Source organism: Ciconia boyciana, chromosome 16 (genome assembly GCF_034638445.1).
Source record: "Ciconia boyciana chromosome 16, ASM3463844v1, whole genome shotgun sequence".
NCBI lineage: Eukaryota > Metazoa > Chordata > Aves > Ciconiiformes > Ciconiidae > Ciconia > Ciconia boyciana.
The window spans coordinates 3,313,806-3,340,260 of record NC_132949.1 but is presented as its reverse complement, the minus strand read 5'-3'; the positions used below and the strand labels follow the sequence as shown (position 1 = coordinate 3,340,260).

At 49.5% G+C, this 26,455-nt stretch overlaps 1 protein-coding gene across 3 annotated transcripts in view; it reads right to left on the bottom strand.

Annotated features, from left to right (window-relative positions):
• Positions 1-16,435: 16,435 nt before the first annotated feature.
• RGS9 (regulator of G protein signaling 9) overlaps positions 16,436-26,455 on the bottom strand; it is a 35,930-nt gene continuing 25,910 nt past the window's right edge. Inside the window, exons 15-19 of one of the 3 annotated variants that reach the window (XM_072881317.1) lie at positions 26,157-26,295; positions 25,022-25,107; positions 23,510-23,627; positions 19,774-20,192; positions 16,436-18,255 (exon numbers count right to left, since the gene is read on the bottom strand). In XM_072881317.1, the coding sequence (XP_072737418.1) occupies positions 18,099-18,255; positions 19,774-20,192; positions 23,510-23,627; positions 25,022-25,107; positions 26,157-26,295 (919 nt within the window). In that variant the 3' untranslated portion in view covers positions 16,436-18,098. Of the gene's footprint in view, positions 18,256-19,773; positions 20,193-23,377; positions 23,628-25,021; positions 25,108-26,156; positions 26,296-26,455 lie in introns of those variants that run through there. The other 2 variants (XM_072881318.1, XR_012045405.1) reach the window with 2 other exon arrangements.

Below are 26,455 nucleotides of genomic sequence, written 5' to 3'. Positions count from 1 at the left end.
AGTTTACAGGAAAAGCTTTTCCTAAAGTGTGTTTTATAGCCATAACCTTCTCCTCCTGTTTTTCTGCCCTGCTTGTTCTTTCTTCGTCTTCTCATCCCTGCTTTATCCTTTTTTTTTTTGGCTGGGCAAGAGGAAGCCATGTGAATGTAAAAGCCTGCAGCTTGACCTACAGTCCCCGCTTTGTCCTTGCCTTATAGCTGGGGCTCCTATGCCAAGAAATGCCATCCCAGAGGGCATGGTGGGGTGCCTGGCGCCGAGGCGGGGGGCAGCTGAGGGGGCAGTTGGATTTATGGCCCACTGAAGACAATGGGAAGAACACCACTGACAGAACTGGGTTGTGGATGAAGCCTTGGGCTGACCGATTCCAGAAAATGTAAGTGAAGGGTTGGAGAAGACAATTATCTTAGTTGTAAAAGTGCTGCTGGCAGTCCTGAATCCATGACTGCTCTCTTTTTCTTTCTTTTTACCCTTATTCTGAAGCTTCTGGGGGGAGAAGGGAGCTTCTGCAACCTCAGTCCTCCAAACCTGGGCACAGATGAGCAATGGCAAAGGTGTGGGGTAATTGCTAATTGCAGCTACCAAGCAGGCTGTGGTTCAGGGAGAGGGTCCTAAGCTGGCTGAGGGACACCTCCTGGTTCATTCGTCTTGAGTTCCTAGGATTTTGCCTTTCCCAAACTGGAGGAGGTCAAACTTTTGCTCAAAGGCTGCTGAGAAAAAGTTGGACCACAGGGTAAGAGGCAGACACAGCTCACTGGAGGGGATTTGTGTGGCTCTGGGGCCTGATTCTGGAGGCCAAGGATTAAGCCTATTGATCTTTGCAAAAAGGCTGCAGGAGATGAAGCCCGTCTGCATTAATTCAAGGCAGATACACAAGCAGCAGCCACATGTACCATGTGGCAGCAAGAACCTCCAGAGTTCACGGCAAAGGATGGCGATTTAATGGAGTATACTGTGAAATTAGCTAGGAAAACTCTACATAAAGGGAGAAGAGATATTGTATATACAGTGTGTGAGATCATTATATTACAGAGACTTTCAACGCCGTCTCATAAGGAGACACTGAGAAAGACCTTGCAAGAGACTAAAAAAATCCTGCACCTCTTAACATCCTGCACTTTTAACCAAAGGCTTAACTCGCACAGAGAGCAATGCTTTTCATATTTAAATCCCATCAGCACGATGGCAGGCCAGGAGGAAATATATCCAGGCTTTGGAGCCCAGCTATGAAGGGGGAACATATAAAAATGGGGTCAGCTGGGAAAAGAAGCTGACGGAAACCCCAGTGCGGCCACCAGTTCACTTTCTGGTTTTGAAAGGCAATAAGTTACTCTGTCCTACCAAGTCTCCCTCATCCTAACGTGGATCTGGTGCACCGGCTGCTCTGTGAAAGAGCAGAGGCTGCTGCCCCAGCTGCCATTAGCAGGGGAGACTTAAGCCCAAGAGCCCTGAGCTTTACAATGGTTTGTAACAGAACTGAGCGGAGCTGTAATGGTGATGGGAGGTCGTGAGCGTTCCCTCCCATGTCAGCCAAAGTGACTTCTGCACCGGGCAGAGCAAACAAGGGTGGCCGTGGTCCCCTTAGCTGCCTCTGACTGTCAGTGCCTCTCCCTCCTGCAGCCTGCCACCCCGGTGACGGTGCTCATGCAAAGCCAGCACAAGAGCTGGCAGGTTCCTCGCTCAGCAATCCCTCTGCCAAGCACTCCAGCCCTTCTCCTTTTGGGTTCATGCTCACAATGCTCTCTCCTACATTTTGGCACTCCAGCACACAGGCAGCTTCCAGCTACTGTAGCTGATACTACTTTCATTTGCTGCCAGAGAAAACTCTCAGCCCGCAGCTCTGACCAACCATTGGGCTTGCAGCTTCCCAGCTCTCAGAGGTCTTTCAAAAAAGCTCTTTCTTTTGAGTTTGGTGAAACCACTGGCTTTGGTGAGATCTGCTGCTTCTCTTTGGATCTGGGGTATCTCTTCGAATAAGCATGACTCCCTGTGCTCATGCAGATGGTGCTCACAAATCAGCAAATCACCCCTTAGCATGCAGGCAGCTGGGAGGAGGCTGTCCTACCTCTCAGCCCTGCGCTTGGGCCTTCTTGTGCACCTATGTCCTGTGAATCACAGTAAGGATAATGCCCAGAATGAAGATGAACACATATTTGATCCTCAAGTGGAGTCAAAGCTGGGAATCGGGTCTGGAACTCCACCTCCCTGAAACTCTGCAAGTCCCAGTCCTGGCAGGTTCGGTTTGGATCTGAGTCCAGGTGTGCAGTGACCAGGGAGCTCCCAAAGTGCCTTGGCAGCAAGGGAGGCAGAAAAGGGCTCACAAAGGAAATTCCAGTTTATGAAATTATTCCATTTTAGTGTTTCTAAACTAATTTTTAATTGAGCATTGTGAATAGACCCACCAGAGAAATTACCTACTAGGGATAGGCACTATCCACCTGCAAACACTCCATGCAGGACAGAATATACAAGCAGAAAATGTCAGTGATGGACGTGGGACTGTGGTGACACAGCCTCCTCTAGCTTCAGAAACTGGGGAGCTCTTGGGAGAAACAAGCTTGCATATATTCATCAAGATCAATTTTCTCAGAGACAGTTTTGTGGTAAATCCCCAATACTGGGCTTTAGGAAGGCCAGCTCTGTCACTGCATACCACAGCCATTGCTCCTAAGGAAGACGGATGAACAAACCCTGAAGAGGAGGTGTCCTGGTGAGGTGATCACTCAGGTTACCGTGCAAAACCAGCAGCACTCCGTGCCTCAAATATAAGGATTTGGGAACAGAGAGCTTGTTCAGGTGACCAAAACTTTCGACTGTGGAAAGGAGGACTGACTCGCTGCACAGAAAAGAACTACACAGACTTTTTCTTGCCTGCTCTTCTCCTTTAGTCTCCCAGCTTCCCTGGGCATGGTGACTATTGCACATCTTGCTTCAACTCCGTACGCACAGAGACTTACAGACATCTTCCTTAACGCCCAGGGCGGCCATCCAGGAGGGTGCTGCCAGCTCACCAGAGTGCACAGTCAAGGGTCGGGTAGGGAACCTGTCTCTAATATGTCTCAAAAGTTTACCTTTCCTAACAAGGCTAAAAAGATGGCATCTTAATTAGATGGGAAAAGTACATCAAGCTCATTAACTAATTACGAGGGAAAGTCCCTGCAGCAGATGCCTGGATTGCCTAAAGTACTGCTTACTCTTAACTACTAACTTTGCAAAAGGATTCTGCTGTTAAAGCATTATTTGGTTCCAAAAGCGCAACAAAGTCATTTATTTTTTATCATGTCTATCCAAACTAACCCCTTACAGCTTTTATAAAGCGTGTGTGTGTAAGGCAGGGGGCTAGGGGCATGGGAAGACATCCTTACAGCTGCCTGGGACCATTCACAAATGGCACCAGCAGCCTTTCGAGAGACCATCCAGTACCTGACACACAGAGTCTGGGCTTCAACTGGTGCCTCTACAGCTCTGTCAGGAGGAAAATATTAAATGACCTGAGGGATAAGGGCTGAAGCATAAAGTTATCAAGCAGCCCAAGAATAAACTCGGCCAATAACCTCCCTATGATCAGCAGGAGACCTTCCCCCTTTCCCTTCTAGTGGGAGCTGATAAAGCAGGGGAAGGAGATGAATCTTGTGGCTACTCCTCGTTGCACCAGATAAGGACTTGAACTAGAAATATCATTTATATCACTGAGCACCTATCGCTGCTTCTGAACCAGTCGGTAAGGCACAGCTCAACGTTAGGGCTTGACTGGAGACTTTTGTCTACAAGGACTGAGACTTAGAGGTCATTTCAGGCAGCCCACTGAATGGTCATGCCATGGAAACAGCTGTTGAACATCAAGAAACCTTCACCAGGATCAAAACGGTGGCAGAGGGAGTAATTCCCAAATACCACTGCAGGGAGATATGGGTGTATACTTTAATACTTAGTTCCCTTTGTGGAGTACAGGTGCGTCCAGGCAAGTATTAGAAATTCAGTGGCTAAATTCAAGTGGAGGTAAAGCTGTACAGACTCGGAAGCCAACAGGACTTTTTCAGTGACCTTGTGAGTCCATGTGAAAGTGTTGTGAAACCCGCCTTTGCATGGTAGGGTTAAACTGTTCAGCAGTGTGATCTTGCAATGTGCTGACAAATTGAACTCAGCAGAAATGTACCGTGCTACGCAGAAATATTTGCAAGAGGTGGGCTCACTTCAAAGATTACCAATTATATTTTTGTTCTTTAACTGATAGTAATTGGCTTGCAACCTGCGATAATAGACTCTCCACTTTGCTTTGCAGGGCTCTGAACATTTTCATGTTCAGAGAGCTAGCACAGAAAAATAGGAAGAAATTTTGGCCAGGAACAAAACAGAAATTTTTACATAATCTTCAGAAAGTTGCACAAAGCCCAGGTAATGCGACCATTTCTCACCTCTGTAAGAGGATATTTTTCTAATTTTAGTGGGATTTTTAACAGAGTAAAGGTGTGACTCGGAGAGAGCAGATGTGGTAGAGTTTGGCCGAAGCGTTTAGCTGTAATAGCGATGGATCCATCATGGAGCGGGTCCGGATCTAAATCCTGTTTACCTTCCTGTGTTGCACAAGGCTTTCGGGCACTTACAGACTAATTTCTTTCTCCCAGTGTGAGGGAACAACTGTGAGGGCTGCAGGGCTGACAAGGAGCAGTAGCACCAGCAATGAACAACATGGCAGAGGCGAAGGAGAGGCTGCTTGTGGAAAACGGAGGTTTGAGGCAGGGATTAGCTCTTTCCTGTGGGGTTCCCGGGCACTACAGTCACCCCAATAACACTTCCTCCCCATTAACTCCTAACGAGAATTGGAGAGCTTTCAGAGAACTGCAAAAAAGGACCCAAATTTTGCAACAGCCTGTCTGAACCCAAACTTCCCTAAGCCTGAGGGACCTTGAATTCTCCATCAGGATCGGCAGCTTGAGCTCACCACTGCCTGCCAGCTTCATCCCTTGAGAAAGAGGCAACGCCCTCCACCCTCACCCCTACGTAGGAGAGCTCTTCAGATGTTTGTTCCCCGAACTACAGACAGCAAACCCTGAATATTTTCCCTCCTCCCCTCTTGAGGCTGAAGGAATGCCTTAAAACATTTCTAATCGTGTAATCTCAGCTGTCATATGACCTCAGCGAGAGAAAATGGCCAAATTCAGAGGAAAATATTTGCTTAAACCTATCATTGCTCTTCCCGCCCCCCCCCCCTTAAAAATAAACAAACAAACAAATTAAAAACCCCACAGCCCGTACCGGTGGTGGTGTTGTTTTCCTTTCCCTAGAAAGCCTGAGGAATCGCATGGTCAGGGAACTTCAGCTATTCGAAGACGCCATGAAACCCACACTGCTGGCTAACAATCCATCCCTCTGCTTACGGGAGCATTATCAATAAGGAAAGTCATAAATCGCCCACTGAACAGGAACTCAAAGACCAAAGTCATGTAACTCAAACAGGCTCAAAGCAAAAGAGTCCCTTTAGTGTGAGGGTGGTCTGCGTAAAGTTAGGAGACACCTGCTAGCAAGTCCTGAGACACTAGCATCTGTGTAAACTTGCCCCCTCCCTGCGCCCACAGCCCTTATAAGGTGTTGAATGAAGCAGTTTCATGAAAAAGGCTCTGTTTGGGGCAGTTCTAAGGCTTACATATACCTAAGTAAAACAGAGCCAGTGCTGTGCAGTCCTGGGATGGATTACCAGGGACCACAGGGAGGCCTATTAATTATTGTGACAAGCTGATCTGCTTGCTGACTGGTGGCTTGAGTTGCATGCAGAGGGGTGGGTGTACGTGCGATAACAGCCCTCTCTGTGCGAGGGTTTCGGGAGAGCACAATCAAATCGAGAAGATTTGAGGAAACCGGAGGATGAGGGGGGAACTCGAAGCTGAACGAGCATGTCCACCTGGGACTGGGGGCTGGGAGCCGGTGGGGTCAGCCCCAGCCTCCCATGGCCCCGCTGCAGCATCTCCCGGCTGCGGCCCTGCAGGCAGCACGGCACCGTGGCAAGGGAGCGGGTTGGCAGAGCAGATCTTGGCCATCCAGATTGTGGTCCGTCGCCCCCTCAGATCAGCAGCAAGCAGGATTTGAACAGTAATTTATTTTTAATTGGAAAGCAAAAGCTAAACAGTGAAACCTCTACATACAAGGCCATCACACTTTCTTATGAATTAAACAGTGGAAATATTTTAGTGCTGGCAAAGCTGAAATTTGGAAATACCAATATTTCACCAAAGCAGTTTTTTAATATGCAGAAGTGTCGTACATATTACTCTGAAGTTTCTAGCTGTAGGTGAAATCTTCTCATCATCAACTCTCGATATAATATGCACTTATCTTAAAGGACATTTACTTTCCTGTGCTTACTGACTGTATTTGAATTGTCAAATGACACTCTGCTGAAATTATTAAAACCTAGAGGTCACAGAGAACCCGACTTGAAAGCGGGAACACGCATTCTTTCGTCTGAGCAAAAGTGCATATTTGGAATTTTAAATGCAAATTTTTTTGGAGGAAGAATCGCTTTTCTGGCAGTCAAGTACAGACGGAGCATTTGAAAGAAGGTTCTGCTTTAATTTTTGACAAGTGCTGTGAATAGATACTCTGCTCTGCTGATAGAGGGAAGGGACGGAGCAGAGCCCTGACCGCAGTGCAGTGGGGAGCCGGGGAGCCCGGGGAGGGTGAGCGGGGGCCCTCACACAACCCTCTCTGCTTATGTTTCTGATCGGTGTTTTACAGCAGCTCCTCCCAGCTCCCCAGGGCAGATCGCAGGCGACCTGGCAGCCTGGTCCCTCGGGGAGGGCGGCGGGGAGAGGGGAGGGCTGTGCTGGGCGCTGTCACCCACCAGCCCTGCGACCTCTGGCTCTTGTCCCAAGCCCCAGTGGAGAGCCAGGCTCTGGCTGCTCTGATACCCACACGGCTCGGGCTGAAGAAAGGCAGGCGGTATCTGGCTTATATATGCTGACTGCAGGAATGTTTTCTTTCGGAGGGATAAGACTTATCTGTTCCCCTCGTTCATACTTCCTTTTAGGGTGTTGAGCAAATGGATAGGAAGGGGAAAGTAAAGATGTTCGGCATCTCTCTCAAAAAAATCCTCGAGTAAAACCACCTCACACGACATTTGCAGATTAGCCGTGACCTTCCTGTTCTGTGGTGGCTCTCCGCGGGACGTGCCGTGGTGCATCCCAGGACATGCCTAGCTGCGAGGCCAGGTGGTGCCAAAAATGCCCGGGGAAGGAGCAGTGAGCCAGCAAGCTTGAAAGAGGATGAGAAGCAACCTTGCCTGGGTGCCGAGCCAGGTCTGTGCCTCTGATTGCGTGTTAGATTGCAGCTCAGGGAGCAAACCCTGCCCGAGCAGGGCACAGAGGTGAAAACAAAAGCCTCAAGGCTTTTGCGTGCAGAGTTTTCCCAACACCTCTCAGTTACCCCTGTGCTGGGCTGGTTTTAGGTCTGTACCGTATTGCACCAAAGCTTCAGAAGCTGCTTTTATTCTGATGAGACTCCTTGTTTGAGAGCTGCAGGGAAGAACAGGAGTAGTAACGCAGGGATATGTTTGTAACTGCCTCTTCACAAGCTTCACCGCAGATCGATGAGCTCCCGCTTCACAGATGGGGACCCTGAGAGCTGGAGTTGAGGAGAGGTTTCACAGGGGAGTCCAGACAGGGTTTGGTCCACGTGCCCTCTCACCGCCTGAGTGCAGCCAAGTCCATAACCTCCGAGAGCCACGAGCCCTTTCAAGCCTCCTGGAGTCACAGCAGGGCTCCTGACCTCCCCTCCCTGCCTGTCCTCTCCCATGTTATACCGCTCAAATGAAGGGGCAGAGAGATGCCAGAGTTCAGATGTTCACTATTTTAGCTGTGCATAGCTAAATATGAGACACTTGAGGCAAAGGATGAAGATTCAGCTTCCTACAGCCTTGAGATGAGTGTCTGGTGACTTCTGCTACCTCACCTACAGGCTCCATGAGAGGGACTCAGTGTCAAAAAAGTACTGCAGCCCCAATCCCAGCGCTTGAAGGCGAGCACCAACAACGTAGAGGTCACTCTGGAGAAGAAGGGATGGAGGAAACCTGCACATGATGGTAGAGCAGAGCTAGGAAGACATTTCCTACCATGAAAGGCCCTTCCCTTTTCTCCCCTTCCTCTGCTACAAATAAAGACGTGGTTTGAGGTATACAGACTCCAGCCCTACCTTGCTCCAGTCGGTAACAGAGCACAGTGACATTATCATCACTGCGCTTACTGGTGCACCTGCAAATATACTCCATTTTCTAGCCCATGCTGAAATCCAGGTTGTTCATCTCCTCCCAGGTATTGCACCCACACAACCTGAATTATTTTGCATAGATGTGCTCACAATCACCCCTTCATTTCGCTCTGAATCCAGACCCATCTTCACTAACATAATGCAACCTGACTTAACTACGACATGCCTCACCCTAGTGCCTTCCCAGTGAGTAGGAAGGCAGTCACGCTGCCTGCCAGCTTCACGCCCTCCTCACAATCAGCAAAGCCTGCTCCTCAGCTCCGTTTTCATGCCTCCTGGAGAGCTCCTCGGTGCTGATCTGAAGTTTGGATGCAGTGTTGTTTTTATATATAAATGACATTATGACAAATGATGAAGGATTAAATTACACTTCACTCAAATCAAGCCAAACCAGTAGGGACCGAGGTCCCAGTGGAAAGTATACATGGAGTTCCTCAGCTTCCTGATTTGAATGACTTTGTTCTTCTTCCAGAGAAAGGGGGGGGGGACGAAGGAGAAGAGAGGGGAAAGGGAGAGGAGGGGGGAATTTGGCCTAAAATGAAACATTTTCCTTTTAAGTTGCACATTTGAAAATGGCTGGGAGGAAAGAACTGAAACACTGTAATGGCTGATACTGAAGAACAGCCTGGGACTTTTTGCTTTTTGAGAACAGAAGCCAGGGAGAGAGCTGTGGTGTGAAAAAGGCAACGCTGTGTGCCTTGAAGGGGAAGGTGTTTGCAGCAGCCCATCTCCTGCAGTCACTGAAAACCCCCTGCAAGGCACTAACCCAATTAGCTTTGCAAAGAGCTGTGCTGTGAAAAGGCAAAGGCACTGACAGTGGTTTTGGTAAAGGCTAAAGACAGCTTCACTCTGCCTTGCACTCCCATCAGAGTCACTTTATTATCTTTGTATTACCAGATCTTGCAAAGGTTGGCTCAAGAGCCTTTAGCTCTGCATCTCTGTCCAGCTAGAAAGCCTCTCTTAGCGTCACGCTGGCTTGCAGCACTGTTTTGAACATGGGAGCATTTCTAAATGCTGCAGAAATAGTCATTCCATGAATGAGTCTGCCTGTAGTAGGTAGATAGACAGACAGACAGACAGATGGGCAGGCAGATACTGTGCTCTAGGATTTGCATTAGGTCCTTTGCTCTAGAGGTTGTATTAAATACTACCCACTGCGTTCTGATTTCTGTGCAGATCCTGGGTATTGTGTGCAATAGATCCCATCAGTGAAAGTCCAAACAAGTGAAGCAGAATACATCAGGGTCTCCTTTGGCTTGATGGTTGTCGCTGAGAGACAACCCATCAGGCTGACTTAACTGTGACACACTTCACCACCCCTGGATGGTGGCTGTCTGATGAGCTCAGACAAACTCAAAACCTTTCTGGCAGATAAGGCCAACATTTCAGAAAACATTTCTTAAAACTTTGGCACTATGTCTGCATGTGAATCACATGCTGTCTGAGCCAGAGCGGGCAGAAGACCTTTTCCCACCTCCTCATTTGATTATTACTGTCCTCAAACCACGCACCACCAGCACGCGGTATCTGCGGGTCATCCGTTAATCTGCGGAAGGAGTGATGGACAAGTTCCTCTCTGTTTACAGGGCAGTTTACATTGTTCTGCTCATAACATGTGTCAGCCGTGTGTGTACCTGCTAGAAGACCCTCTTCCATTTCAGAAATGAAAATTTTAGTCTTACCAAAATGAAAGGCAAAAAGAACACTTCAGCAGGGCTAGAATATCACTCTCGGTGCATGGTAAAGCCACTTCCACTGAAAAAAGACTGAAGCCCAAAAAAGAACACACATGTCTACACATGTGCTCAGGCACATCCTCCAGCCTGCAGCTCGACAGGATGAAAAGCAGAAGATCACCCCTTTCTGAAAGTCTTTTTGCTCTGAATTTTCTCCCTGTAGTAATAGGCTTTGCAAAGTATTTTAAAGAATAACTTAAGCAATAATTCCCAGGAAACCGTTTGTTACCTATGGTTAGCGTCCAATCTGTTCACATTACATCTCAACTTTCTGACACAGAAATCAAGGAGAACACTTGCAGAAATCAAGATCCAAATTGGTTCAGCCTCTGAGGATAATAAAGACTTAGAAATATGTATAAATTTAAGTGGTTTTGAATAAGGACAGCATTTCAAAAAGCAGTCGAATTGTTACTTTGAAATAAGCCCTTATTTTCTGCTTTTTTAAATTCCAGTCTTTAATAGGGGATGAGATCCAGACCGCCAAGAACTGAGGAGAGTTTTTGATGCAAATGAAAAGCAGCATTTAAGAAGTGTAAGTATCCCATAATAGTGCTCACACCAAATTGCCAGCTCCCAGACCTGCCTGGAACATCCAGGGGTCCATCCAGCCCAGGAGATCAGGGCAGGAGGGTTTAGAGGCCCCGTCCTCTCGAGTGCTGACCTTGTGATTCACCTTGTTTCTCCTGGTGAGACCTTGGGGCTCACACCACAGCCCCGAATTCAAACGTCTCCGGTCAAAGAGTGTGGAAGGTCTAACCTGGAGTCAGACCCAGACACACAACACGGGCAGATGTTGCCATGGCAGGGAAGGGATGGGAGGAGAGATCCTGAAGTCCCCTTGGACTGTTTTTGCTGATCCTGTCCCTGTCCAATGTCCCAGGAAAAACTTTGTGTTTTACTGGAATTTATAAAAGAAAGCCTTTCTCTCCCACAGTGCCATACTTGGTGAAAAAACATCTGGCAAGGAAGCATCGCTGGCATGAGCATGAGTGATTCACACACCCTTGAACAAGTTTAGGATCTTCATGCCTGAGACCCGCCATGGACACCCACTCCTGGCACTGGCCAGATCTTTGCAAACCTTTGTGTGGTGGGTGAGAGGGGAAAGAAGCAGTTCTCGGCTGTGGTGCAGCTGGTGAAGGCAGCAGCAGGACAGCAGGTCCTCTCTTTCTTCCCCACATAGACAGAAGCGGAGCTGCGTGGTGCCTCCTTCTCTCCCAGCCACGCCAGAGGGTCTTCTTCAGTTGCAGGGACACGTCTCTCCTGACCTGGGAGAGCAGAGCCTGCTCCCCTGAGAGCAGGGAGGAACTGGAGCGGCGGGGATGAGATGGCAGGTGGGGGATGAAGGCACATCCAGCAGAGGATGAGGCTGCCCCACATTCCAGGGGGCTGCCCCATGGCATGCGTGCGGGAGGGAGGCGGGGAGCAGGGAGGATACCTGTCGCAGCGGGGCACGGCACAACAGGAGAGCATCAGTGGAGCGAAAACGGGAGCTGGCCCTCGACACAAGGCCCAATTAGCCATCCTCCTGCAAACAAACAGCCCCTCATCCCAACTTTTTCAAAGATTACTCAGAAAATAAAAGGGCCACAGGATTGGAGGGATCAACCTAAGTCATGTACATCTATTTAACAAGAAAAGTCATTGATAAGCAAACCACCTGATGCTTGCACAGCAGAAAAGAAAACACCTGGTTCTGCCTGTGGGTTGATAAGCCAATATCTTTAATCTTTTTTTTTTCTCTTGATGACTGAAGTACACACTCTGTGCGGCCCTATGCTCCAGCCACATTGGTAATAGTAACAAAGCTTTGATGTCCCCCTCATTCAACAGAATGTTGTTTAGTTCAAAGCGAAGAACAGAGGCAATTCTTTGCTTTTAAATTATTAGCTCCCTAAGTCTTCTGTAATGATATAGTTTGACTGAAGTGTGCAGTTTATTAACTACATAAAGACGATATTATTAGAGCGGAGAAAGGCAGCCGAAAGTTTTGCCTTTCAGCTCAGCAGCAGGGGTTTTTGATACTTTGATCTCAATCAATGCTAAATGTCTTTGTGAGATAGAGGGAGCAGCAGAAATTACCTTTGGCACCATGACTACATCAATTATTTAGTTCTTTTTCTTATAAATTAAAGTGTTCTTCAACTTTTACCCCAATTTTTTCTTCTTCTTTTTTTTTTCCCTTCAGTTGATTGGGAAAAAAAAAGCTGACTGGAAGAAGTCTGGCTGTGAATATTAATAAAAATCTCACTGACCTTTCTCAGTCCTGGTCTGGAAGGGTCTTCTCTGGGGTGAGGAGATGGATTCATGTGAACAACAACAGCAAAAGCGTAGCTTGGGGTAATGTGCTGTTTAACCAAATGACTGCGTAGGTTGTTATTGAAAATTTGTTCACATCTAGCCTAATTTCTTTTTTTTTTTTTTTGGTCTTTTCCGGTGTTGCTAGCATGAATGCAGCCAGAAAAATGGGGCACCTGATGGAAACAAAAGGATTGCTCTAAGCAGGATTTAAGATGTTGGTGTTTTCTAAAGTTCCTTCCATTGCTCCCAGCACAGTGCAACAGAGTGAAAGTTCAGGAGCAAGAACAAGGCAGCCCCACCTTGGGTAATGAAAATAAATGCAGGTCTCCTAAGGCTTATAGCAGACCTTGCGAAGAGCTAGACCACTCTACCTGGAGCTGCAGCAGGTGCCTACACACTACACATCAGATGTGCTCTCATTAAAGCCACTGGTATCAGGTAATCCCACTCATATATAAATTGTCACCAAATCCTACCCATATAGAAGTTGTGTCCAGTCTTGAGTTAGTCCTCTAGAGCCAATGGAGGGAATAAACCATTTCCAAAGTTAATTCATCCCATCCTAAGAGGAGTGACCAACTCCTTCCCTGGGGATAGAGGGAACCCAGTACGATGGGACTAGAGGTGAGCAGGGATAATACAGGCCAGTGCTTCTGCTGGATAACAATAAATGGATAGATATTTCGGGGGAATTTGTGCTCTTTTAATGCTCCAGGGAAGAGACTAGGCTGATGGCCAGAGAGCAGAGCCAAGGGAGGAGGGTATTCCTGCAATTTTGGGGACAGAAGTTGGTGGCTGGGATTCAGTGCTGTGGTGTACCAGAGTGTGTTAGAAACCACTGGAACCAGAACCTCAGCTGGGAACAGGAGCAGCAGGACCACGGAGATGCTGAGGAGCCAGCTTTACACCAAGACTGAGCCCAATGCAGCTGGAGGATTTAAAATACTGTCCTTTGGCCAGAGAAATTTTTTGTGAGCGAGAAATAAAAGAGGTCTTTGCAGAGATGTTGAAGCATGAACTATGGGAACTTCGATATGTTTATATGTAGAACGTGTTGGAGAACCACATAATTCTGTTTTCATGGTGATCAAAGTTTTGCAAGAAGGAGGACTTGAGACAGTGTGCTAAGCTGCTATGGCAACATGAATTTTAAAAAGTAAACTGACTTGCAAGAGCTTATCTTTTCCCCTTTAGTGTGGTGCAGAACAGATCTGGGAACCTCTGCCCTAAAAAGGATCCTGTGAGGTGCTCACCTCTGTTTCTGGGCCAAGCGTATTGCAAAATGCATAAAATATATCCCTCGCGGCAAGCAGAAAATTCCCCCGGTGACTGGGTTTCTTCCTGCATCTGTGACGCTCCTGCACCCCTGAGGCTCCTGCACCCCAAAAAGCCAAGTCATGATGACTCTTTCCTAATACATTTATCATAGTTCAGATATTCAGATGTTGGGGTGAATGTACCATGAACCACTTCAGTTCGACTGACATCCTATTCTGGGGCCCGAGTAGGATGTAATGCGATGCAGCCCCTGCACAGAGGTGAATTCCACCCACAGAGCACCGTTTCCAAGAGCATCATGACGTGGGCTCGGCTTACATCTCGGCTTTCAAGCCACCCTCACAAAATGTAAAGGCAGCCGTGTCAGGAACGTTTCTGACGGCTCCTTTCACAAGGGGATGCTGTCAAGAGCTGTCATGCTCTGAGTCAGCTGTTCTGCCATGGCTGGCATTTCAGGCAGGAAGAGCCTGCTCACAGAGCTATCCCAACCATGCCGCCTGCCAAAACCACACTGGGAATCTCATGGGAACAAGCCCTCTCCTGAGCCAGCTGGTACTTCCTGCTCCTGAGGCCTGATCCTGCTGGATGCTGAGCATTCTTTTTTCCATTTTTAAATTAATGAGACTTGAGCAATGCACAGTCCAAGACTTCAGAGAAAAAACAGGCCTTCAGTGTTTTCGGCACTTTGGCCGTATGTCCCAGCTGGAGAGGAGAGAGTGAAATGTCAGACCTGAAGGGAGATTTGAGAGATGCTGATCGCCTGGAAAACAGATCTCTAATTTGGACATTTGAATCAGGTTCACTGACTGCCATGCCCCTGCATACGCCTCTCCTTCCACCTTGCAGGCCTTGCGGCGTGGCACGTACCCCAGCCCCGTGGCACAGCTGTAGAGCAGCCCCAGCCGCAGTTCAGCAGCCCAGCCGGAGCAGGGCTCGCCCCAAAGCTGGCAGCCCACACCAGGATCCACCTCCTGCCCACCGCTCCAGCAAGAGGCTGAGGTTGACGAGCACGGGACTCGCTCCCATACTATCCCAACAGTGTCCCCTTGAGGTTGATGGCTGAGGCAGCCTGGGAAGAGCCCTCATGGAGGTTTGGGGGAACCCCAGAAGCTGCTCTTGGTTTCAGGCTGGCCCACCGCTGCAGAGCGAGCATGCAAACAAATCCCAGCAGCCGTGGGTCAGCCTGAGCCCGAGCAAACGATGCTGGAGGAGCCCACCCTAACGTGGGGTGTGGGACCTCCACAGGTGGGAGTGGAGCACGTTGTAGAACCACACGGCTAACTAAGCATCTTCCTTCCAGTTTCATTCAAACAATATCCAAAGTCTGACCATTGCAGCCCCTCCTGCAGTACATCAGCTCAGACCTGGAGCCCGGGCAGCTCTTCCAGCACCAACGAGCCGGAGCGGGACCACGGCTGCTCCACAGGTCTGTGCCGGCCATGAGCCCCCGCAGCCGTGGGAGGCAGGGGAGCAGAGCCGCTGAGGCGAGGGCATGGGGCTTCCTCGCTGCCGCTGGAGTCTCCTTTCTTCTGTCAGCCAAGCAGCAGGGAGTTTTCTGAGAAACTGCCCACAGGGAGCGATCACTTTTTCCAGTCATTAACCTTACACATCCCTCACATTATCGGAATACCTTGGATGTCTAAGTTGCTGCAGTGAGCTAATTCTTCCAGGTGACTCCAGGCAGCTTTAAATGGGCTCCTGCACAGCGAGGGGATTTGAACTGTGAGAGCTGAAAGCACTCCCGACTCCAGCACGCCAGGCCTCCAGCGGGGGCGAGATCGTCAGATGTCACCGTGCGAGCGCAGCGCGGTGGCAGGAGGGATCCGGGGCCTCCAGAGCAGTGGTTTTCAACCTGCAGTCGGCAGGCGCCTAGGGGGTCCACGGGTGAAGGGAGGAAGGAAGGAAGGAAAGCAAGGCATGAACTTGAGATGCACGACACGGGGGCCTGTCCCCCCCAGGGAAAAAAACTGTAGGAGTCCTCCAGTTGAAAGATATTGGGGAAAAAAAGCAGTGCCCTGAAGGGATAAATACTGGGGATCCCCAGTGCAGACCTCTGGGACACGTATGTATCTGTCTGTCTGGATGTCATTGCATCAGGACATCCAAGCCCTGACAGAGTAGCCAGTTTTGGATCCTGAAGTCCTTCCTCTGGTCTAGAAGATGAGCACGAGGCCAAGGCACTATTTAATTCCTTGGCAAAGATGGGGAGATTTTCACAGTCCAACCCCTAAGGAGCAGAACAGGTCACCAGAGAGCGTGAGCTTTCCGTCACCTGCGTGTGCACCCCCGGAGAGCCAGCACAGCCGCAGCCTGGTCTCTGCTCAGCAACCACAAAACTGTGTCTGGAGATGAAACGCTGATTGCCCCAGGCCACTGGAAATAAACCCAGTGATATTTCTATAAATATTTCCCTCTGTGCCTCTTTGCAGCGAAGGAAGTACCACCCCTCACCGAAGCCAGCATGGGTGAGACCCACCTCTTTGACAAGAGTTTCTTGGTGCGTCCCCTCTTCCCTGTGGCTAGCAAATTGTACACCACTACAAAGAGGTTCTCACGGTAGCTGGGTATCATATAGCACCAGTTATGTTACTCTTGCTAAGCACATAGTAAATAAGAGTAGTGCCCAAGTTCATCATGGAGAACACATGTGTTCATCCGCTTGTGAAACTGGGACAAGACATGCACCTTCCTCAGCAAGCTGAGGACATGAGGAGCCGAGGTGGTGAGGAAGCCAGCCTGGGGAGCCGGTGTTGAGTGCCCTGCCTGGCTCCAGGCACGCCGGCAGTGCTGAACAGGAGGAAACCACAGACAACCGGGTTCCACGTGACGGTGTTTACTGTCTCCATGGAGCACGACCCACATCCCAGCCCCAGACACACACTGCTGATCCGCTGCCGCTGTTGGCTTCTGGAGTAGAAGGCAAGGAGGTGCACAACAGGAACCCCAAACCAATGAGAGAAATAATAATAGTAGCATAACTCTTATAATATGTACATAATATTAAATATAATATTATTAACTCTTACACATCACAATATCTTCCTCTAGTGTTTCCTTGATTATACATTATCGGTGTCTCATCAGGAGCTGCTGAGTAACAATATTAACAAACACAGTCACAAAAGACACCACATTTGTCTCTCATGAGTAGCACGGGGCCACCGCTAGTGACTGCCAGAGCAGAACCAGATCCTTCCGACAAAGCAAAGCCAGCAAGAGCAAACACGCATCCGTACTAGAGAAGCACCATGGGCAGTGTGGGGCAGCACCCTCCTGCTCGACCTTTGCTTTGGGGAGGTACATCTTTCTGCTCCCCTGGGAAAGAGTCTTTGGAAACAGAAACAGCCTCTCGACTTTCCCAAAGTGCCCTGTAATTAGAAGTGTCGTCCCAGAGCTGGGGGAAATGGGGACCACTGAACATGTGTGAGGAGAGACTTAAAACCCCACAGCAGAAGTCAGCATGATGAACCACATCAGCCACACAGGCAAAGCTCCATTTACAATTAGAAAGTACAAAATAGCAACATCAAAAGTCACAGGCCACGTGGCCAAATTACAGAATAATGACCCACATCACACACATTTAGGAAACCCCTCCACGCTTGAACAAAAAAACCATCTTCAACATGACACAACATAAGGAAAGCAACATTCTAGCACTCTTGATAACAACACAGGTAAAGACTGTGGCAATGCATCAATCTAGGTTTGGAGAGGCCCAAAACACCAAGACGGATTTGGTCTGGATCTTCCCAGGTGTTGCCGGGGTGCAGTTCAAGCCATGGTTTCAAAACCCATCCTGGCACTGAGAGGCCGCGAAAGGGAAACTGGAACTAATGCAGCCGTGCTCTGGAGCCTTTGCTCTCCTCCTGAACTGCTTGCTCTGTGGGATCATTTTTGGTTTGGATTAAGGAATGATGCTATGCCATACAGTACCCAGCTTCTCATGAGGGGTTTACTTTATTTTCCCCAGCAATCAGCTGTCTCTTAATGAACTTGCTTTAAAATTTAAAAATTGTTATTAATAATAAGAGGTGGACCCAAGCTGGGGACACAAACATGTCCCAGTCTTGGCATTGAAGCCTGAGTCCTACTCTGAAAAACGCCTGCAAGCTCTGCTCCAGCTGTGTTGTGTACAGTGTGCTGACACCTCATGGCCAAGCAAGTAATTCAGATAAGACATTGTTTCCCAGGATGTATATATATATATATATATACACGTAAATTCTCCATCTGCTATAAGGCAAGAAACGAGGTTCATTTATCAAGAAGTTCGTAATGAATAGATCTGAATATACCAAAGATAGGAAAGAAAACCAGTCCAGAAATGCTTCAGATTCTTCAATTACAAACAGACGGGTACACCAGGGCCTGTTTTCCATAGCTGTGGTAGTCTGAGCTTCCTTGATGCTGAAGGATGGTTCCAATGCAGTTCTTCAACAGTATGGCCCATATACTGAACCATACATGGCAAACCTTGTGGTCCCTGGCCTGGAAAGAGAGGGTCCATGTCTGGGCTGCTTGTTACCCAGCTCTCCCCTCTTCCGTGGGGTTCTCCCAAGGGCAGATCACCTCCTTCGCAGAGTCCTTACGAGCTCGGTGGCGGTTGTCCTCTCCCTCCTTAGAGTCTATGGGGTAGATTCGGCTCTCCAAAGGAGCATCCATTTTTATTTGGAAGAAGCTGTGTTGTGAAATAAAAACTCATCACGCATACAGCACTTTTTGATGTGCTCTCTGAGACAGCGAACACACAGCACGGAGTCTGGCTTTGAGTTTTCCACTGTTCAAACCCCAAATCCCAAAGCAAAACTCCTGGGCACAAGCCCGCAGAGATGGAAAATGAAGGAAATGTGCACTCCCACCCCTTTGAAGCAAAACGGCTGTGTGACACAGCTCCGGCAGAGCCAGGTGGAGAAGGAGCCCTCAGATTTGTGCTTTTGAATTTATAATGTGGACTCATCCACTTGGTCAGCAGCAGAGGTGGATTAAAAGAGGTTGAGGACACGTTATTCTTAGTGAGGGACGTGGCCAGGATTTGGTTTCAACAGTGACAGCCTCTCCAGGCAAAAAAAATCCCCATTCTTACACATCCTGCTCCAGAATGACAAATGTTTCACAACTCTCCCTCAAGATTTCTCCTCCCTTGTTACTTCTCGGTCTCCTCTGACTTTCAGATCATTAAACCAAGCCTGAACCAATGCTCGAGAACAAACTTAAATATACAAGCGGTTTTCCAAAGTCAGGGATCAAAAGTAAAACCTGGGGGCTTTACACCACGAACATGAGGCGTAAGTGCAGCAGGAAGGAACCGCTGGCATGGCCTCTTGCCCGTTTCTCATCAGAAAACACATGCAATACAGAAAGCAAGCGCGAGGAGCCAAGGGGAAGAGACGTCTTTAGAGGCCTGGCCATGATTTGGGGCAGGCAGCACAAATACCAGTGGTGGTTTCTAGATGCAATTGTAGGAAAGGCAACCGTCAGCTGGGCTCGCAGCGCTGCACAGCCTCGCGGGGAGGATTCTCAGGGATAGAGGGGGTCCCTACCCCAGAGCACCTGAATGTCTCACCATCTTTGCTGGTGCAAAGACCTCGAGCTCATCTCCAAAGCCACCAAAGTAACTGAATTGGACAAACAACAACTTCTGCTAACATACACAGGGCAGCAAGGCCCCACGGCCCGTGAAGCCTCTTGATGTGGGGGCAAACACAAACGTATCTTCACGCTGAGCTGGGGCTGACTCATGTGAGGGGGCCGCCACCTCCTCCGGCCTGCTCCAGCGTGTGGAGGCTCAGGCACACGGGGCTGGAGGTGACGTGGCTGCAGGGGGACAGGCTGTGCAGGTGCCTGGTGTCCCCAAGGGGGGAGGAGAGGCCACATCCCTGGCTGCGCCATGCCGTACCCCAGCAGCCTCACGGCCCGCTGCTCCCCAAGGCCAGTGGGAAGGTGCAGCACCTCCATTTTCTTGCCTGACGCCAGGGAGGAGCAGGGCCGGTACCCACTCCTGGCAGCCACCATCACACGTGGCCCCACAGCAGGCAAACGTGGGGGTGAGATGGCGACAGCTGACTGGAATATGAAGCACAAGGCCCACTTTAATGGGCTGAGCTGATGCTATTTCAACCCCGGGCTAATTACAAACCAAATTGGCCTCAGAGGTGAGCCCTTCATGAGGGTGTCCAGGTGCCCACGCAGTGCTTACCTGCTGACTGCCTTGCTGTCTGGCTGGAGCCGCCGCTCCCGCTCACCCAGCGGCTGCACCTTCCCGTGGGGCACGGCCGGGCACTTGGGCGAGAGCGTGGCGAAGACGGGTGAGGTCCAGCAGCCCCTCTTCAGGAACCGGCCAAAGGACAGGGCGGCCATACGGGACTTCCCGCTGCTGGAGGGGAAGGGGCCAGGGCCAGCCCCCTGGGGCTCCCGCTCCCTCTCGGCGCCCGTCGTGCTGTCTAAAGCCACGCTGATGGGTGAGGGGCAGGCGGTGCTGTGGGGCAGGGCCGGGGGGCTGGGGGAGGCAGGAGGCAGGCTGCTGGGGCCGGGGGGCAGGCAGGCAGGTGGCGGCGGCAGGGTGCCGGTACCAGTGTAGACGGCCGGGCGAGGGACTGGGGAGGCGAGGTGGCATGGCTGTGGGGAGGAAAAGGAGAGAGGCTCAGTCAGGCCCGGCGGGGCGGCACGCTGGTGGCTGGCCACCCCAGGCTTCGTCAGGAGGAGAAGGGCCGGGTGCCGCCTGTGCTGCCGGGAGAGACAGGGCTCAGCTGGGAGGCAGCTGACAGCCACCCCAGCCGAGCCTGGGCCGGTGCCCCCCTCTCCTGCAGCTCTGGCCCCCTCCCACAGCAGGGGAGCAGAGGCATCATGATTTGCCCGTGGAAAACAACAGGGTCATTGCTACCGGCCTCAGCGGGTGCTGATGGATCCAGCCCTACACCCACTGGGATGCTGCAGGAGACACCAGCTTGTCTCATTCCTTACAACAATTAGCTCCAGGCCCAGAGGAGTCTGCCATCCCGAGAATGTGATCTTGGTTATAAACGGCATAACCATGTCAAACCCAAAGCACCAATGTGCTGCTGTGGTGGCCAAGAAATAGGACGCTGAGCTCCAAACCCTGATGACTGATAATACAAGAAGCCACATCTTGTACTGAAGGCCCCAGCGTCCCTGGCTGGTGCTGTGAAGTCTCCAGCTCAGCTAATTCAGCCCTCAGGACAAGCCCGAGCACAGATTCATCAGCAGAGGATATGCTGCATGCCAGGGTCCCCCCCCCGCTGTTTCCCAAGGACTCACTCCCAGCAGAAATGAAATGCAGCTCAAGTGTCCAAAGAGAAGTGCTGAGAGCCGAGGCACATACAGAAAATGCATGCACACACGGCAGAGAGATGACACAGTGAAGGATGCACACACTGAGACAAGCCAGAGAAGGATGAAGTTGGTTCTTTTTTCATTTTCTACATTTATTTTTATTAGACAGATGAATGCATGAAAGCAATGGCCAAGAAATGAAACAACATATTGCTCTGATTTCCAATGGAAACAAACAATTTCTTGGCTGGCACAAAGTGAAGTTCAGTTTGTACCGTGGTCACACTTTGTACCAGGCGACCTTCCTCTTCAGGGACTGAACAGCAAGGGACCAAGGAGCGGCACACTGGGTCATGCCAGCTTATTCAGCCTATAAGCAGAACAGAGCCAGCTTCTGCCTGCAAGTGTAGGACTGGTGTTTCACAAGCACAGTGACTCCAGAGCATGCAGCGTTAACCCATGTCAGGGGGACAGCGATGCAAGGCTGAGATGATGAAAAATCAGAGAAAGGAATGGATAGAGAGAACATAAAAAGCAAAGCTGCAGACAAAACAGAAGTAGAATCAGAGGGACTGACTGGAACACACAGATTTGTTATTTATTATTTATACCCTGACTTGATCTTCCACATGTTATTACATACCAGCAATCCCAACATGCTCAGTGCTCCATGTTATACAAACTCTGAAGAGACAGTAGAACTCATCACATCCAAGTAGCTTTGGACCAACCCTGCCAAGTTCTTGAGTATCTTTCAGTGCTCTTATGTCAAGGTAGGTTGACGGTGCTCAGTACCTGATGTAAAAAAGCCTTGTGGTTTTCAGCAGAATTAAAAAAAAAAATTATGGTCTGAGCCTGCTCACCCTTACAGCATTGCAAAATTTGCCATTGCTTCCACTGGGAATAAGAGCAGAGACTTAGCAAGCAGACCTTGACATCAGAGCAAAAGACTCATGCAACTTGGTTTCAATTCCTCTAAGAAGGTTTATCACCGTTAGGTTAACGGAGGTCATGAAAATCTCCCTAGCTCAGCTGCAAAGCGAAGGAGACTAGTTCTGCAGTGATACCAGATCAGACCATGTAGCCCTGATTCTGCCTCTGATAACACACACAGGGAGGGCAAGAATCGCTGCTCAAAGCTGTTCGGGACACAGCTATTGCCTGACTATCTCCCTGTTTGCGAGGGGTTGGTCTGCATGCACCCTGGTACCTGAGGGCTCCCACTCACATCCAGTTTTCTCCATCTCCCATTTCCTGTAAATCATACCAGTAGTAAAAACAGATGAACACCATGAACCGGAGTGAAGAAGCTTCCCAGACCTCAGTCCTTCCCATCCAGTCCCTGTGCTTCTCCTAAATTCTAACAAACAAGGAAGCTTTTCTGCCCCCCCCAATTCCCTTTACTGGGCTTTGCAGGAATCTTCCCACTTCTGGTAATCATTGGCCTGGTCCAGACACACCGGGGTTTCCCAGCAAAGCCTGGAATCTCCCCGAGCTCTTTAGCACTAACGTAGTTGTTTAGGTTGCCTCATTCTAAAGAGCAAAAAAGAGACAGAGCAAATGAAAAAACCACTACTTAAAGTTGAAATCAGCTCTTAACACCTCTGCCCTCATTCTTCCTTGCCTCTGGGCTATAAGCCAGTGACAACTGGAACTACCTCCTGTTAGTTTTTTTTAAAAACAGAAAGTAGAAGAGCAGGAAAAAGACAAGACAAGAGGTAGGAAGGATTTGATAAAAGAAATACAAAGCCACGGCTGCATCTCTCAAGCCTTCCTGCAGGCTCTTGCGAGACTGCTCTCTATGCCTGCACACCTAGCTCATCGTGGGGGGGAGTCATGGGGGAGAGCAGAGCTTTCGGCTGATCATCTCCAACATGCCAGCGGGCACTTGGGAGCGTCATTAAAATTCAAAGGGTCACCCAAACCTTCAGAAACGCTCATCCTACTGTTCTCACAAGAAGTCTACCCCGCTCTTCTGCCTGTGGCTCCTTTGCACTGGCTAGGAGGTGCAGGGTACTTGAAGTGAGGGGTGCACTCCTCTCAGAGGGGGTGCCCAGGGTGCACCCCTTGGGAGGGTGCACAACTCCCCAAGAGGATGGACGCCAGCATGGATGCACTCCAAGGTGGGCTACCTTGCTGTACTCCCTGCGGGGCTGTCCACCTCTGCTCTGAGGAAGGCTGATTTGAACCCAAAGGATTGGGACGGCAGAGCTTTACTCTGCCTTGGGCCATTCCACCTCCTGGAGAAGCAGGAGGCAGGGAGAGGTGGCCGGGCTGCCCAGCATCCGGGAGCGGGGCTCAGGGCAGCCAGAAGGCATCCCCCCACCGAGGTGTGTGGGGAGGGAGCCAGGGCCCTGCACCCCGAGTCCGGCACAGCCAGCGGCCTGGCTCTGGCAGCATGTCATGCCTGACATGCCTGGGAAGTGACTGCTGCTCCAGAAGCCATGGCAACATGCAGGAAGCAGGCTGCTGGCAGAGCCGGCCTGGGAAACTTAAAGCAGCACTGACACCTTCAGGAAGGGGAGACGAAGCTCAACACCAGCCTCGGCTTGTCTTTTCCCTGCGCTGTGCCCTGCGGGGCTCAGAGCCTACTTGGGAGGTTCCTTCTTGAGCTGGCTCCTGCGATCCAGCTTGCTCATGACCTGCGTGATGTCCACGGTCGTGGCGGCTTCTTTGGCTTTGGCCTCTTCCTCCTGCTGCCTCAGGATGACAGGGCTGGGGCTGGAGCGGAGGTGTCGGCGTCCGAATGGGAAAGTGGAGCTGGGCAGAGAGTGAGAGAAAGAAGCAGGGCGTCACTGAAAAGTAGAAGAGCACCAAAAACTCACCCTGGTAAGCAAACTTACCAGGAGGGCAAGCTCAGACACAGAGATGGACATGCCGCTGTCACCCACACAACAACAAGGCAGCACAAATGCGGACAAGGTGGTTTAAAGCAGGACTCAATGTCCACACATCAGCTACAGAATTGCTAAAAGCGTAAAGGCAGTCCTGTTCCTGGTCCTTGTGAGGGACTCCAAGGCCAGGAGATGACCAGTACATTACTCCTTTTCTTGTAAGCTTTTGCATGTAACTAACACTCAGTGTGAACCCAAACAACTGCCATCAGTGGAATTTTTTCTAGTGTCCTCAGTAAGATCAAGATAGGGATCAGTATGGGTGTTTCTGGTGTCTATGATACCCTAAAAAACACCTGCTAGCTGCTTCAGCAAAGCCATTACCAGCAGCAGCGGAAACAAGTGTTAAGCCACCTCTGGATGAGGTACTAGCTCTTTAGCTCACCCAGGATGCTGAGTATTGTGTATCCAGAACAGGCACTGACAAACATAAAGGTAGTCACCAGGGGTCAACCAGCATCTGCCAGCGACATTGTGATGTGTGGCTCAGGGAAAAACTAACCAAGCCCCAGGCAAGTCAGCAGGAGGGGTTTTTCCACTGACTTGAAATGGGCTTTAGATGAAACAATAGTGTGAAAGTCCATGATTCCTCTTTCTTGCTTGCTCAGTTGATGAGTGGAAGAGGAACAGAGAAAGAAGCACACCACCCAGTCTGGCTCTGACATTGCATGTTCAGCTTTAAGAAGCAACTGCAGTTCAAATGGCCTAAATTTGCTATGCAACCTTCATCTTGGTCTGGAAAAAGCCATTTCAAGCCTGCTAAGGCCATCTACCTTGTGCCAGCAGTCACTGGCAGGTAAGATGCTGTTTGCTCCCATGTGGTTGCCTGTCACCTTCACTTCACAGGGGGTAAGCAGCTCTGTCCAGGCAGAGCTGAGCAGAACCCATGGAGGACCCTGCAGGGGCTCTGTCATCTCTGGCAGACAGTGTTTCATGGGCGGGAGTTTTCCCATGCCCAGCACACAGTGCTTTCTCCTTCCAGGAAAGGAGCCATGAGTAATTCAACAATTACAGCCGTTCTAAACAGACCCAACAGACAAGGCAGCCGAGCAATCGTCAAGTCAATTCTGACTGCACACAAGCCACTTCCAAAGGGCTCACAAATAAACAGCAATATCAGTCTCAAAGCAAGGCATCTTCTTAGTGAAAAATTTTATTTAATTAAGTGAACATCTAAATCCTAGTAATTTTGCTGCAACTCAGGCTTTTTCTACCCTTGCTACAAAAACAAAACCCACAATTACATCCAGTTTCACTTGCCTTTTTTTGACAGTCTCTTGTGGCACAACAGCCTTGGCCAGCATTTCCTTGTATATTGGAGACTTTAAATAGCGGCCATAGGAGTCCTACTAGGAGAAAAAAAGAGAAACTGGTAGTTATGGGCTGCAAACACCCTTATTAAAATCACCACCAAATGCAGCTGCTCAGGAGCCAGGAAGGCTGGGAACTGGATAATCTCCCCCAGCAGCCCAAGGGACTTTGCATCTTTCAGGCAAATGTAGCTATTTAAACCAATACCCTTTCATCTTGGTGTAAAATTCCCAGGATTTTCCATCTCACAATAAAGCTTCCCAGGTAAGATCCAGACCAAAAGGTCTGAACTGAGCTTAGCCCAGGCCAGTGGAGTCTCACAGTCATTGCAGGGTGAGGTGCTCATGTTTCAGGAGCTGAACTTTTCAGCAACTGGTGAAAATCAGTATAGTTCTGCTGGTTTCAGTGTCAATGGGCATTAGCTGCTGCTCTAGCCCATAATGCTCCTTACTGCTAAGTGTATTTTGTATCACTCATAAGCAGGAGTTACAGATTATTTGTGGTCACCATGATCTAATGAAAGCCATGGTCCCTGTCTTGATCTATCTATACACTGACATCAGCCCACAGTCTGCTGCATCAGTCAGACCTAAAAAAGGGTATCCACCAGCATAACCGCAGAAAAATCTGTGAAAAAAATCAGTAAAACTTGAGATGGGCCATGTCTGGTTATGATCTTGGTACAAAACTCATGCTGTTATATCACAATTGCTACTACCTTTCCCATCCACTGCTGAAATCCAGTTGGATACAAGCATCCCACCATAGGGATATCTGATGTGGCACACAAAGTGGTACTGAGTGAAGTTAAAAGATTTGTTGAAGCTTCGAATGAGCTGGTGACCAAGCTGGTATTAGAACTTCCAGCAGATACCTGACCTCCACTACCCTGGGGACATGCTGCCTTAGAGGGAAGAAGAAGCAGCAAAATACAAAGGCCTGAACTAGTGCTTGCTTAAGTCAGCAAATTTGAGGGATTTTTCAAACAAAGGCCTCTTGAAAGTGACAGCTGATAGCACACAAAGGCATGGAAAGGCCCAGAGAACTGGAAATTCCCCTAAGGCTTTGGAAACAAATAACAAACCTTTTTCATCAGCATGTAAATGTGGGTCTGAGCAGCATCTAAAACATAACGATGAGGGTGCTTGAGGCCTTTGACCGTGATGCCCATTGTTGTGCCATCAATGTTAATCCACCGCCTTGCTCCTGGAGCCAGGAAGAGCCTGCAAGGAGGAGGAATCAACAGTGCCATTAACAACTGGAGAATTCCTGGAGATTCCTCTGTCCATGCATGAAAGAAAAAGTTCCTTCAGCTCCCCACTACAATTTGCTGTCCTGATCTTGGGCAGTTAATCTCCTCTTCAACAGTATGACATGAAGTCA